The sequence below is a fragment of the Microchirus variegatus genome (assembly GCF_963457635.1).
Source record: "Microchirus variegatus genome assembly, chromosome: 13".
Lineage (NCBI taxonomy): Eukaryota > Metazoa > Chordata > Actinopteri > Pleuronectiformes > Soleidae > Microchirus > Microchirus variegatus.
Window position 1 is genome coordinate 23,811,240 of NC_139814.1, and position 13,863 is coordinate 23,825,102.

The following is a 13,863-nucleotide window of genomic DNA, read 5'->3' on the forward strand; positions in this document are numbered from 1 at the left end:
CGCCACCTACCGCGGTCAACCAATCATTGCAGTCAGTAGAGTCTCAGCTGCCGAGCAACCACGGGTTGCCAGTTACGTCAGAAAACGAAACCTAAAAGACCTTGGTATTTTGTATTTGAATGTAGTAACTGTTTTTGGAAAATGTGAATTTGCCTCACGTTACGTTAATTTGTTTTGGTATTTGTCATTTCTGCGTTTTGTCAGTGTTTCGCATTTTTTGTAAATGTATTTAGGAAAATGTGAATTTGTTTCAACTTTTGTTCATTTGCTTCAGTATTTGTAAAAATTGTATGCATTTTGTAAATTTCTGTCGGAAAATTTAAATTAGTTTCAAGTTGTGTTCATTTGTTTTGGTATTTGTCAGTGTTTCGCATTTTGTTAATTTGTTTCAGTATTTGTCAAAGTGTTTCGCATTTTTTAAACTTGTTTTGGAAAATGTAAATTTCTGTTAACTATTGTTTATTTGTTTTGAGATTTGTAAAAGTGTTTTTCACACTTTTTAATACTGTTTTTTCCCCCACTTCCATAGATAGTAATACACCATAATACACTCATGGAGTTCTGACTGTTCTGCCCACTCCGCCGCTACAGTAGATGGCGCTGTGCTCCTTCAGCAGTGTTTGTCGTACTTAAAAAAAAGAAGGAAACCCCGGAAAAAGCCTGTGTCAAAACAAACACGTCACGGTGTATTGCTAGGCAGGGAGTGACAACAGTGCAGACACAATGGAACTTGAGTGAGAATTTGAAATAATTGTGTTATAATATATTATCTCCACGGAGCGGAATTCAGAGTCAAAGGCTGTGGAGATGTTGACATTGTGCTCGCGTCGCTAGCATCTACAGCTACATGTCGTTTGTGCGGTAATGAATTAGCTTGTTGATGAGGAAAATAATAATAATAACGTTAACTAAACAAAAGAAGCCGCTTCTTTTCTGCTACTGTACACCTGCTTGTTTTTTACCCTTTTACGTACATTAGCTGCAACAACTCAGCCGACTGACAGCTATTATTATTATGGAGTTTTCTTTTGATATTAACCACATATTCCCCGAGAGGTTCTCCATCTTGGACCATTCTCTTGTTGCAGAAAATCGTAAATCAGCAGGAAGGTAAGTTAGAGAATAAAAGTTAACCTAACATGTGTTATTATACCTGTACACACACAGAGGACCTTAATCGATACAGCACTAATCTTTTATGTCAGTTAAAAGGAAAAAAAACTTAATTAAAATTGCACATATACGTATTTCATTACATTGGTACGGAAGGGGATGAGGGTCACATATATTAAAAAAACACTGAGATTTGAGTCAGATTTCTTGGAAAAAGTCATAATTCTGAGGAAAAAAGTAAGCTATCCAGATTTCTGAAGTAAACAAAAAGAAAAGTGAATTCTAGAAAAAAGTCAGAATTCTGAGATTAAAGATTTCTGTTTTGTTTCGCGAAAACCTTTCACACATGAGGCCCTATAATGCTCTTCCACACATTAGGGGGAAAAGCGAAAACGAGAAATATCCAATTTAAAAACAAAAAGCAATAGTAGCATAAAACACTGGACTGTTCCATAATAAACTTAAGCTAGTAAAATCTGAGGGTATGAGGGCAAAGTATCAGATGAGTTCCTCAGTATTGTGATTTATTGTCACAGTCATACATATAAACATAAGAAATCAGCCATCGTCTTATTTATTGTCTTATTTATTTTACTTTGTTCTGCTGTGAGTAAGACTTTGATTTAGTCATCTTATTATGTCATCTTGACTTTATTAATACTGTGGGTGTTCACATCTGGACTTGTCCTCATTCTTGCTGAATAGACAATATAGGTTGTTTTTTTTTATTATTATTGAAAGACAACCCTTTTAATGCAACCCATTTTCTCATTATTTTTTTTTCCACACAAGAAAGAACTGAGCGTTGACTCATCTATATCTTCTACGGGAGGAAGCACTTACAGACCACAAACCTCCACCAGGGCCGTTTATTAACAATCATTTCAAGGAAAAACAATCATCCAAATCTGTCATACACCCACGGAGAGAGAAACGATAACAGCTGCCCTAAACTAAACATGGTTTTCTGTCATCTTTGCAGGCCGGATCTTTTGGTCCACGTTGCAACAGTCATAGATGAAATGGGGAGAGCTTCAGCAAAGGTGATGCTTTTGTAAACGTGTGTTATATAAATAGTTTACTTTACAGATATGTTCACATAATAGTGAATGTGAGAAAACATTGACCTCTCGTGTTTCAGCTGACTCGAGGCCCTGTTGTAATTTGATGCCTATCGTGTATGAGTTTTGTTATTACACCAATAGTCGGGCGTTGTAAATGCAACAGAAAACACAAGCCTTTATTTTTTTATTTTTTCAATGTGCTCATTGACACTGTGGTTACATGCTTCTCTCCACAGGCTCAACAGCTCACTGCGCCGATAACAAGTGCTTCCAAACTGCAGTCCCAGAGACATCAGCTGTACCTTTTGAAGGACAGGGAGGGCAACGGGTACAACACACATACACACACACACACACACACACACTAAATTCAGGGTACATTACATTGATTTAAATTCATTTCCTGGTGACTTACTCTAACCTTAACCATAATTACTACTGGCCTTATCCTAACCCTGACCCTAACCCTGACCCTAACCCTAACCCTCAACCTAACCTTAAAACATAGCTTCACCTTGAAATATAGTAATTTACATTATGGGGACTTGATTTTTGTCCTCATAAGGAAGACAAGTCCCCATAATGTGCCTGTGTAAACAGATTTTGGTCCTCACAACATTGGTAATACATGGACACACACACAGCAGACTAAACAATGTGTTATTCCCAGCCTAACCTTTTCCTCGCCGGAATCTTTAATATGCCACAACACTGTTTTTAGCAACTTTGAGAACAAAGTTTAAGAGAAATAAGTCTTTTGTTCAAATAATGGAATTTAAAAAGGAATTCAATTGACTTTTTTGACTTCAATTTAATCAATATTGACCTCTGTTTTCAGGTCTTGTACTTGTACTTTCCTAAAGCTTTACGTGTTCAAATTTCTGCTTGTTGCTGGTAAAAAGGCTGTTACGGAAAAAATTATTATGCCCCCTACTTTGGAGGGCTGGATTGATGTGATATAAGATATGTTAAATATGGAAAACTTTAGCTCTGAGACTTGAGTCAGACATGTCATGGTTCGACTCTGTCATACCATATAGATTAGATTACAGGTGACTGTACATCCACTTTTTTTTTCCTTTTTGCTACACACACACACGTCTGTTCATTTGTTTATCTTATTTGCTTGTTTCAAAACTTATAAGATGTCTTGTACCTGCTGATTTTTAGTGAAAAGAGCCAGAACAACATTTATAGATGTAGATTAAAGTTATTTTTAATTGTACACACTTTAACTCTTCTCTGTCACATACAGGGGCCGCGGCGTTGTCGTGGGATTTCTGAAGGTCGGCTGCAAGAAGTTATTTCTGCTTGTGAGTCACCTATTTTTATTTTTCCTGTCACACTGACCTAACCGTTAATTTATTATTATTATTATTATTACATTAATAATAATAATAATAATGATGATGATGTGTTTGAACTTTTGTTGTTGTTGCGCCCCCTGCAGGACAGACAGGGTGTGCACATAGAGGCGGAACCTCTGTGCGTTTTGGATTTCTACGTAGCGGAAAATGTTCAACGACACGGCTACGGATTAGAGCTGTTTAATTTCATGTTGCAGGTGAGTCATTTCTCTCTGTGGGACAAATTACTTGATGTTAGTGTTGTGTAGGTGTCACTTTTCCATAAGCCACAACATTAAGATTCAAGATTGCAGGCGTTTCTGGTCATATACACTACCATTCAAAGTTCACCTATACAGTTTTTGTTGTGTTTTCCATTAAAAGTCACACTTTTATTCATCAAAAGAGTTGCAAAATGAATAGAAAATATAGTCAAGACATTGACAAGATTAGAAATAATGATTTTTATTCAAAATAATCATTTTGCCCTTTCGTCAAAGAACCAGCAAAACTGTTTTCAGCTGTGCTAACATCATTGCACAAGGGTTTTCAAGGGTTTTCAAATCATCCAATAGCCTTCTATTAGCAAACACAATGTACCATTAGAACACTGGAAATGGGCCTCTAGACACCTATGTACATATTCCATTAAAAACCAGACGTTTGCAGCTAGAATAGTCGTTTACCACATTAACAATGTATAGAGTGCATTTATGATTCATTTAATGTTAGATTCATTGAAAAATGTGTTGCTTTTCCTTCAAAAATAAGGTCATTTCTAAGTGAGCCCAGTCTTTTGAACGATAGTTTACACAGTGATTACACTTCTTATTTACGACTAAAATAAACAACTAAACAAAGATAAATTAAAAGAAAAAACTTAACTCTAAGCGTAGAAAATAAATCAAATAAAGCGAGTACTATAATCAGTGTACGTGTTCTTTATTGATTAGTGACGGCATCTTTTTCTCTCTTTCTTTTCCCACAGCACGAGGATGTGGAGCCAGTGCTGATGGCTTATGATCGGCCTTCACCTAAATTCCTGTCATTTTTGGCGAAGCATTACTGCTTGACGCAAAGTGTTCCACAGGTACAGTCTTCTACCACTTTCCCCATCTTGCTCGCTTTAAAGGTCCCATATTATGCTATATTAACTTTTAAATCATTTAAATCCTTATATTTGGGACTCTGGAGGCCAATCAGTCAGCAAAGTGTGAAAAAAGATGATTCATTGTTTTTGTGGTCCTCCTCAGTCTAAGTACAGGAGATGAAACCCTCATTGCTACGTCACAATGCGCTAAATTCCTGGAACTGTTGTCTCGCGGAGCTCCGCTTTGTCCGTAAAACACGCAAGAGTGCTGGCCGGGAGAGTTCTATTCTTGGCTCCACAGTGCAGCACAGAGTTCTACACAAACTTCCAGCCTCAGAGGATTTATCTGTACAGTGGATACATGTTATATATGACGGCAATGTGCCTGCTAGAGCCTTCAAATGATCACTTTTCCAAATGCTAACTGCTGTTAGCTCCCAGTAGCCTCTGTGGCTGATGTCATTTCCTGTCCCTTAAGTTTCGTTTTAATTATTTTTAAGGTGGACTTTTTAAGGTAAACCTAAAGAGATACTACTAAAGCGAGTGTTCTGAACAGGGCTGTTTTTTTCAGGGTGATTGAACTGCTGTGGTGCTTCATCCTTATGGTATTTTGACCAAAGCAGGTCACAGACATGTTCATTAGGACACCAGGGAACTAGGTTAACTTGTAGAAATAAGGTATAATATTATCCCCTTTAGCTTAAACTTTAAATATGGGTTAGGATGTGGTGACTCGGCTGCTGTCGCTTTGTCATACCTACGTTAATATGTTGTCAATATAACTTAGAAAATCATTACTTTCCATAGTCATGGGTAATATAACCATATAAGGACGTTGTGTGCATCAAGGAAAAACACCTTTGCTTTTTTGCGTTTTTGGTCGCTGATGTTGAGCCACGCTGGCCACATGAAACGCTGCTCTTCTTCAGAATGGCACTTGCGCTTATTTGGAGCGTGTGGTTTCGCTTTAGTGTATTGGAAAATGGTCTTTGACCACAGTTTCAGTGTCGGTCGACTGTGCTACAAACACAACGCTCCCTGTCGAGCAGTTCAGTCTTTCACTTCCCCCTGATTCATTGTTAGGCCAAAAAAGTTGTTGTGCATTGTTGTAAAAAAGAAAAACCTGAACATGTTGAATTTTACTGTATCAAGGACGGTATTTATTTAATTGTCTTTTACTGTATCCAGGTTAATAACTTTGTGGTGTTTGAAGGCTTCTTCCTCAACAGAACAGGTAACATTTTCTTCTCTTAATCTCATTGCTTTGCTTTGTATTGTTGTGATATGAGTAATATGAGTGAACACCAAATCTGCTTAACATGACTGAAGCAGATCTGATTCCTCTGTTGATTTGTATCCTCGATTCACCGATAAGGTGTTTTGTCCACAAAATCACATTTAAGGAGCAAAAATGAGAGAAATTCTCTTTGATTTATGAAGAAATCTGTTAAAATTGCAACCCCTCGAGTCCCAAATTGACTCTGAAAATGTGTATTAGTGTGACTGTGACTTGTTGTGTAGAGTAGATATATACATAGTGTTTACATTAGTGCAACACATTGAGCTGTTTGCTATGGATGTTTTTCACTTAAGTTTTCAGTTGAACGGCATGTTTTGATTTCAGCTTCCAAACCAACTTTTGCTTTTGCCACCTCAACATTTTCTTTTCTTCTTTTTTTAAAGTCTGATTTTTTAAAGTTCTATTTCACTTCCTGAATCTTTCGTTTCACCAAATTCTCCCAGGCTCATGCTCCTCTTTCATGGATCAGGGGAAGTACAGCTTTTTGTAAGGGCTTTTCTTTTCTTTTCTCGTGTTGTACACCTTCCTTTTTCCCTTTATATTCTGGTGTATTTTATTTTATTTATAACGGTTTGTCTCATTTTCTGTCTCTATTTTAAGTTCCTCTTTCCCATAAAGTGCATCTACTATCTACCTCCATATTAAACCTACCTCAGTGTCTTTAGCCACAGCCCTTTTGTCCTACTCAGCCTCCCACAGATCACTGACTGATCCTTTAATGTCTCTAAATGTTTGTTTAAAGTCAGTGAGTGTTGCTTTGTGTCGCCATCTGGTGGTGACTGTGGCCTCAGGTAGTAGCGTGGGTTCTCCACCAGGGGATGCAACTAATGCATATTTTCACATTCGAAATGCGAACTCTATTCACATGTAAGGAGCTAGAATGGGAGACCGTCTTGTTAATAATTGAAACACCGAGCTGAGAATGTGTGCGACTTGTCGCGTAAAGCACTTAAGTTGAGTTGTTAAGAGTAGAAAAACGCTGTATAAATAGAGTGTGTTTACATTAGTGCAGGACATTGGGGCTGTTTGGTACGTTTTATAGCACAAAAACACCAAGTGGTTTCCTCTTAGCAAACACTGAAGAGTCGTGTGCAGCAGCTGAAAGTACAACCCCACCCTTCAGACACCCACGGTGTCATTATAGCGTTATAATAATTGTATACAATCGCGCTGATAGAACAGGCTGTAAGGAAAGCATAGATGTGGTGTCGTGCACAGTGTAATTCTCATATATCAGTATTCTAGAAGAGGCTTGTGGTCCTCCTGTGTTTTTTTAGACGTACATCCAAGCACTTGATGTGATGCTATTTTCCTCCAGATTTCCACTTGTTATGATTCGTCCAGTTTCGTGATAGATATATAGAGAGAGATATCCAGATATCCTCGTGACACACGCTGTAGTTCCGACTTTCAAGTTTTGGCAGAAATTGTGTGTCATTTGTGGTCGGCATGAATCATGTTATTGCTATCATCATTCTGATACTGGTCAAACTCAGTAGATCAGATAATGTAGAAGGGGGAAAAAAAACCCTCAAAATATCACATAAATGTGCATCTGTGACTTAATTTGAGAAAGCAGAACAGAAGACTTTAACATAGACTGTATCAGACCGATATTGGTATTAATAGATATTTGTGTCATGCGTTCTCCTCCGCAGCTGGCCAACTGAGGAAGACTCCCCTAAAAAAGCCAGAAGGAGACATCAAACCCTACTCTTTAACGGAGAGGGAAGGTAAAACGGTCATTCCACTCACTCGGCCGTACACATGGACATTAAATGAAGATGCGTTAAAGGGCGCTTTCACCCACTTTTTCCCTCAGAAGAATAAACGTAAAATCCCTATGATGCTGCTGTGTTTGTTAAATTCACATTCTATTACATAGTCGGATATTAAATTCATAAAACATGGTGTAAGGCAGTGTAGGGCTTTTATTTTCTTTGAAGGAAGTGACTTGGACGTCATGTTTTTGTTAATTTCATTCATTTTTTCCAATCCCAACGTCCTCTGCTGTTGTGGGAATGAGTCATGTATCTCAGATCCACCGTCTGATGATCGAATAACACATTTTATTTCTGGAAATGAGTAAAAAATTGTATATTTGTTGTCCTCGCTATTATAATACAAGCCTTTAGAAGGCATTTGAATTTAATTATTGTAGTTGACAAGTAGTTTAAGCCAATAAATTTTAGTTTGGAGGGGCTGACACGAGAAAATTAAAAATATTGACACTGTTACCCATAATTTGTGGCCTGACTGGTTCTTATTGACCACGACTCGACTGTTTGCCGTGAACAAAAAGCTCTATTATTTGTTATTACTAGTACTTTCTTAAGCATGCCTATATACCCGAATAATCTATATACTGTATGTTTTCATGTGTGCTAGTATGGACACAGATTACTCACTGATTTTGAGCCTAATACACAGTTGAATGTAGTCTGTTTTACTGTTGCAGTGGTACACCAGGAGCAGAGGGTTCTTCCCTGGCCGTTTGTTCCTCATTCCCCCCAGCGGTCGGTATCCTCCCCGTGCTCCCGCTCCCACAGCGTGGGCTCGTCCCCCAGCAGGGCGCCTCCTCGCGCCAATCCAGTTTCTGCTCTTGGGGTCAACAGGGACCAGAGCCCGCAGTCGCCGCTCATCGAGCGCTGCAGGGTAAGACGCACCAGGTAAGACCAATTTGACGGTGTCATGTCATAGTCACAGAAACAGTTGGTTAAATATGTCCGTTACACCATTTCTCCTCTAATTTAACTATATTACCTTTAATATTGTTGCATATTCAGTCACAACTTTTCAGCGTTATAAAGCAAGTTGACATGCAGCAGCAATAAACATTAGGGATGGGATGATACAGCTTTGTTGTGCGATACCGATATCAAAAACTACCGATATTTTTCCGATACAGTCATTTTAGACTGTTTTTGAAGCTGTACAGACAAAATATTTGCATTAAAAAAAATCATGTTTATGTTTTGAAATCATGTTTTGGCATGTGGCGCCATCTACCAATCATTGCAGTCAGTAGAGTCTCAGCTGCCGAGCAACCACGGGTTGCCAGTTACGTCAAAAAACGAAACCTAAAAGACCTCAGTATTTTGAATTTGAATGTAGTAACCGTTTTTGGCCACATTCTTGCATATGGCACCTTTAACTGCCCAAACGGTTTTGCCGATTTTTATTTATTTAGGCTTTTACAGTCTGTGCAAAGTGAAGCATGTTTACATATATATTTTATATATGAATTATATATCTATATAAATTATAGATATATAATTTTGGGATTTTATCGGATCTGTTCTGTTGATTTTGACCAGTATCGGAGCGATACTGATACTGACTGATACCAATTCCCATCCCAAATAAACATCACAGCTTTCATTTCTTGTGGATAAAAGAAGGATCTGCATCATAGGCAAAATATTGCTAATTTCTTTGAGACTCACCGCGGCGGTGACCTCTAGTTTACCTCTAGTTTACAGGTCTCTTGTACAGTTTCCCATAATAAAGCAAGAGTAGCATTAAACAAAGTTGGGAACTCCAGCGTTGGTGTTTGTCACACGTGTGCTGAATTCCTCTCAGTCACTTGATTAACAATAGCCTTTTTTCCTGCCTGTTAACCCTTCTCAACCACCGCTCTTCTAACACTCTATTTTATCTCTTTCTCTTCCTCCTTGCATTTGTTTTTTTTTTTTTTTGGTTCAATCATTCCACCCAATTTATCTCCACCCCCACACGTAATAAACGATGTCATGTCCTCATCACACGTTATCCCAGTTCTCCTCATAGATCTCAGCTGGAGTTCCAATGACCAGTCGCCTCTGACACCGGCACCACGGGCTCTTTCTTCTGGTGTCTTAGTTTGGTACATAGGTAGCTCCGGGGGGGGGGGTTTGTTGTCTTTGTGTGTGTCATTTAAACGTACGAGGAGAAGCTAAATATATGCAGTCCACTGATCATGATATCTCTGTCTTGTATCTGACTTTTTCTTTTTTTTTAAGAACCAATTAAACTCTGTGCCACAATCTGTGTGCCTTTTGCCTTTTGTCATGTAAATACTACTGGTTAATGCAGATACGCTCACGGTTTCCTTGTCTTTTTTATGTTTTTTGTTTTCTTTTATTTTAGTCTGTTTTGTAACTGTGTCCCTTTTTTTCCTCCCACTTTCTCCCCTTTTGTTCTTACTACTGTCTTACCTAAATGTCCTTTTGGCTTGCATTACCTTTCCTGTCCTCTTCCTCCTTCTTTTCGTCCTCCTTCCATCCTTCCTTCCTCGCTGTTGCCATCTCTCTCCGGCAGCCAACAGGGTCTGGTTGCCAGATGCAGCCTGTACAGTCGGCACTTAGACAGCAGAGGTGTTGGACTGCTGGACAGACGGTTGCCAGGTAAGATTTAAGAACAGAGCCACACGGTTGGTGTAGTGGTTAGCACTCAAGATGCGGGTTTGACCTGGTCGGAATAAGGGTCTTTCTGCATGGAGTTTGCATGTTCTCCCAGTGTGTGTGTGTGTATGTGGGGGGGAGGAGGGGGGGTTCTCCAGGTTTTCTGCTTTCTTCCCACAGTCCAAAAACATGCAATATGGGAATTAGGTAAATTGGACACTCTAAATTGATCGTATGTGTGAGAATCTGAGTGCTTTTCTTTTCTTCATTGTCTCAAAACAATTCGGAAATTCGAAAATTCGGAAATTTGTTGCCTCAAAAACTTCAACCTCAAAAACTCCATGAAATCTCCAAAAAATTCAGAGTAGAAAAAATTTTCATAAAAAATTGTTGTCTCAAAAAATTTGGTGTCTCCAACAAAATCCACTGTCTTCAAAAAATTAAGTGTAAAAAAAAATTACATTGAAATTTGATGCCTCAAAAACTTTACAAAACTTTTTTACCAAAAAATTTCACATCTCAAAAATTTCGTGTAGCAAAATTTGATACCTCAAAACATTTGTTGTGTCAAAAAAACCAATGTCTCCAAAAAAATTGGCCGTCAAACAAAATGCAACATTTTTTGACACTGAATTCTTTAACATTTTCTATTGACAATATTGACAAAAATCAAAGGCAAAATAAATTGTGGTTAAAATTTGATGGTTTTCAAAATTCAAAGTCTGATTGTGATGCAAAATAACAATTATAAATGTAAATTCAGACTTCCATACAATGAATGGTTGTTTTGATGGACCAGTGAACTGAATTAGACTCACACGAGGAGATCATACTCACGTTACTGTATCGTTCACACTGGAAAGAACACACGATTACATGCTTTAGCTGGAATTGGTGAATTCGTCGTGACAATGTTGAAGATCTGAGTGCTTACAACACTGCAACACTCTCATAAAATCACCTATTAATGGTGGAGAATCACGGGCCTTGTTTTCACAGCTCGGTCATTAGACTGTGAATTTATGACTGCACTGTAAAACACTGTGTGTTCTCATGCTGTTTACACTGTATGTGTGTGTGTGTGTCTGTATGGTTTATAGACCGCGGTAACTGATCTGTAAAGTCAACTACAAGGTTTGCAGTCATGTAGGTTTTATTTACATAACACTTTTATTTACTTAACAGCTTTAAATCAAGTTTCAAGATCCCAGAGAGGTCGTCGATAGTCAGGAAAAAGCCACATTTAGTTTAATGTTAGCGTTACACCCGGCTGACATTCTCACATCTAAACACGTGTTTTGGAATTTTTCTAACGTAACAAAGACCGAAGTCCAGTTAGTTACAAAAGTGCGTGAAGGCGACTGTGCTCTCCTTCCTCATGAATATTTACTACGTCTATTTCGAGAGACAGGTGCGTGGGAACGCGATGACAGGACTCAAAACAACAGATCCCACATATACTGTCTAATTTAAACATGCACCATGTAACATGTGCTCCCCCCTCATCCCCCCCAGGTCCAAAAATGGTGGAGGAGCAGTCACATGCATCGGGTCACACAGACACTCACAGGTTGGACAGTAGTCACATGACACAAAGAAGGTATTTACACTGCTGCACGAGATGCTTTTATTCCGTTTCACTTATACAGATTATAAATGTAAGTGATAATCTGAGCAGGCAAACGCTAAACCATGTACATTCTCAAAATATCTTAAATTAAACTGTATATTTCCTCTTTAAATGGATGAATTGTTTGGTAACATGAGGTCTTAGGACATATTTTCACCGCCCATTTCTGTGGAGCCGCCTTGACGGTAAACACTCAGATGACACAGATAAGACGACAGAAGGACAAACTGGGTTTGGTTTGATAAAATCTAAGCCTGTTTTACAGTCTACAGTATCTCCAGGAATGCATGTGTTTCTACTTCTCATCATTAGATGTCATTTCCTCTGAGGAAACGGGAAGTTTTGGCACCAAACTCCATAGAGAAAATTTTACATCATGGTAGACGAGAACTTTAATCCATCCATTTAAACGTGTTATTTTGGGACCTCTGTGTTTTGAAATCCTGTCTTTAGATTCACCCAAAGTGGCATAAACTTAGTGAATGAGGCAGCAGCTCGACGACCAGCAGCTCATGTGTTTCTGCTGGGCTAAAAACGCTGGTTTTCTCTGTGGAGTTTGGTGCAGGAGAGTCAATGAAGTCCTTTTATCCACCACCTTATTTCAGTGACCCTCTACTGTCCTTTGCTCAGGTTGCCGCCTCTTTTATTCCCACCTCTGTTGTCGTCATCCAAGAAGGATGACATCTGCAGCAGCAGCAGCAGCAGCAGCAGCAGCAGCAGCAAGACCTCCTCGGGTACAGATCCTGAAGCCTGCGACGCTGCCGAGGCAACGTTGAGAGTGAAGGACACTTTGAACAAGCAGAGACTTCTGCTGGAGAAGGAGAAGGAGAAGGACACAGGCCGACAACACGGCTGCTGGTCGTGGACGGTGGGAAAGAACTGCTACTCTGCACAGTGGGTGAAGCAGAAGCATGAATACAGGAGCACCCGGCCCTGGTGATCATGTGATATTCATAGTTTAAAAACAAGGGTTTCTCAATCCTGGAGCAGGGAAACATCTGAAACATGAAGGACACTGGGTCTCCAAAGACCAGGACTGAGAAACCGCGGACTAAGGAGACGAGACAGAAGAAATATGAAGGATTTTATACTCATTTATTTCACCGAAATGCTCAGTGTGACTTTCAGGAAGCATTGATGCGCTGACTTCTTCTTGTGCCAAACGCTGAGAACCAAAAATGATGCCATTAGCGAAGTGATTGCTGCCAAAAATTAAGCACCCCCAGACCCTGTCAGGCATGTGATTGACCCCCCCCCCCCCCCGCCCTTCTGAAAACGGCCCTCTTGTGGCCAGTTTGAGCACTTTATGGCTAAACTTAACATTTAGTCAGCATTTCCGAGAGAATTACCCACAGTTCATGGCGTGTGGCGACTTATGATAGCCGTTGTTTAAAAACTACTGAATCAGATAAATGTTACACTTCTATTTTTTTTTGCATAATAATAACATTTTTGCAGGAAACGGCACAAATGTCCTCTGTGTTGTCTCATTTCGGAGCCTTTACGGCCTCTCTTGCACTCACACACCGTGTCATTAAAGTCTGTGTGGGTTCAGGAATTAAGGGTTTAGGGGCCTCTTGGGATTGCTGGGATTACCCACAGTTCATTTTGTACAATCTATGACTGCATTTATTAAAAAAAAAATATATATATATATATATATATATATTTTTTTTTTTAATGGGCATAGAAGCAGCGTCTGACCCTGAAAGTTTTAACGTAATCATAGTCAGGGGAAAAAGAAAGTGCCGTTGAGTTTATTCAATTTAATTTTTGCATCATGACAAAACGTTTCCCCATAACAGCAAATATTATTATAAATAACACACACACACACACACAGAACAGAACGTAAACATCGTGAAATCACAATTTACATTACATTTAACAAATAAGCTGCAGTTTCTGGCATGATACGTGGCACATGAAGTGTTTTTC

The 13,863-nt window shown here is 38.9% G+C and overlaps 1 protein-coding gene across 1 annotated transcript; it reads left to right on the forward strand.

Annotated features, from left to right (window-relative positions):
* Positions 1-1,015: 1,015 nt before the first annotated feature.
* On the forward strand, positions 1,016-12,865 carry atat1 (alpha tubulin acetyltransferase 1; the record flags this gene model as incomplete). The annotated part of the gene is made up of 12 exons (XM_083899593.1): positions 1,016-1,110; positions 2,096-2,156; positions 2,414-2,505; positions 3,433-3,490; positions 3,628-3,741; positions 4,512-4,613; positions 5,802-5,847; positions 7,572-7,646; positions 8,372-8,582; positions 10,213-10,298; positions 11,811-11,865; positions 12,556-12,865. The coding sequence occupies 12 exons, from the start codon at positions 1,016-1,018 to the stop codon at positions 12,863-12,865; spliced, it is 1,305 nt and encodes a 434-aa protein (XP_083755719.1).
* Positions 12,866-13,863: the final 998 nt, after the last annotated feature.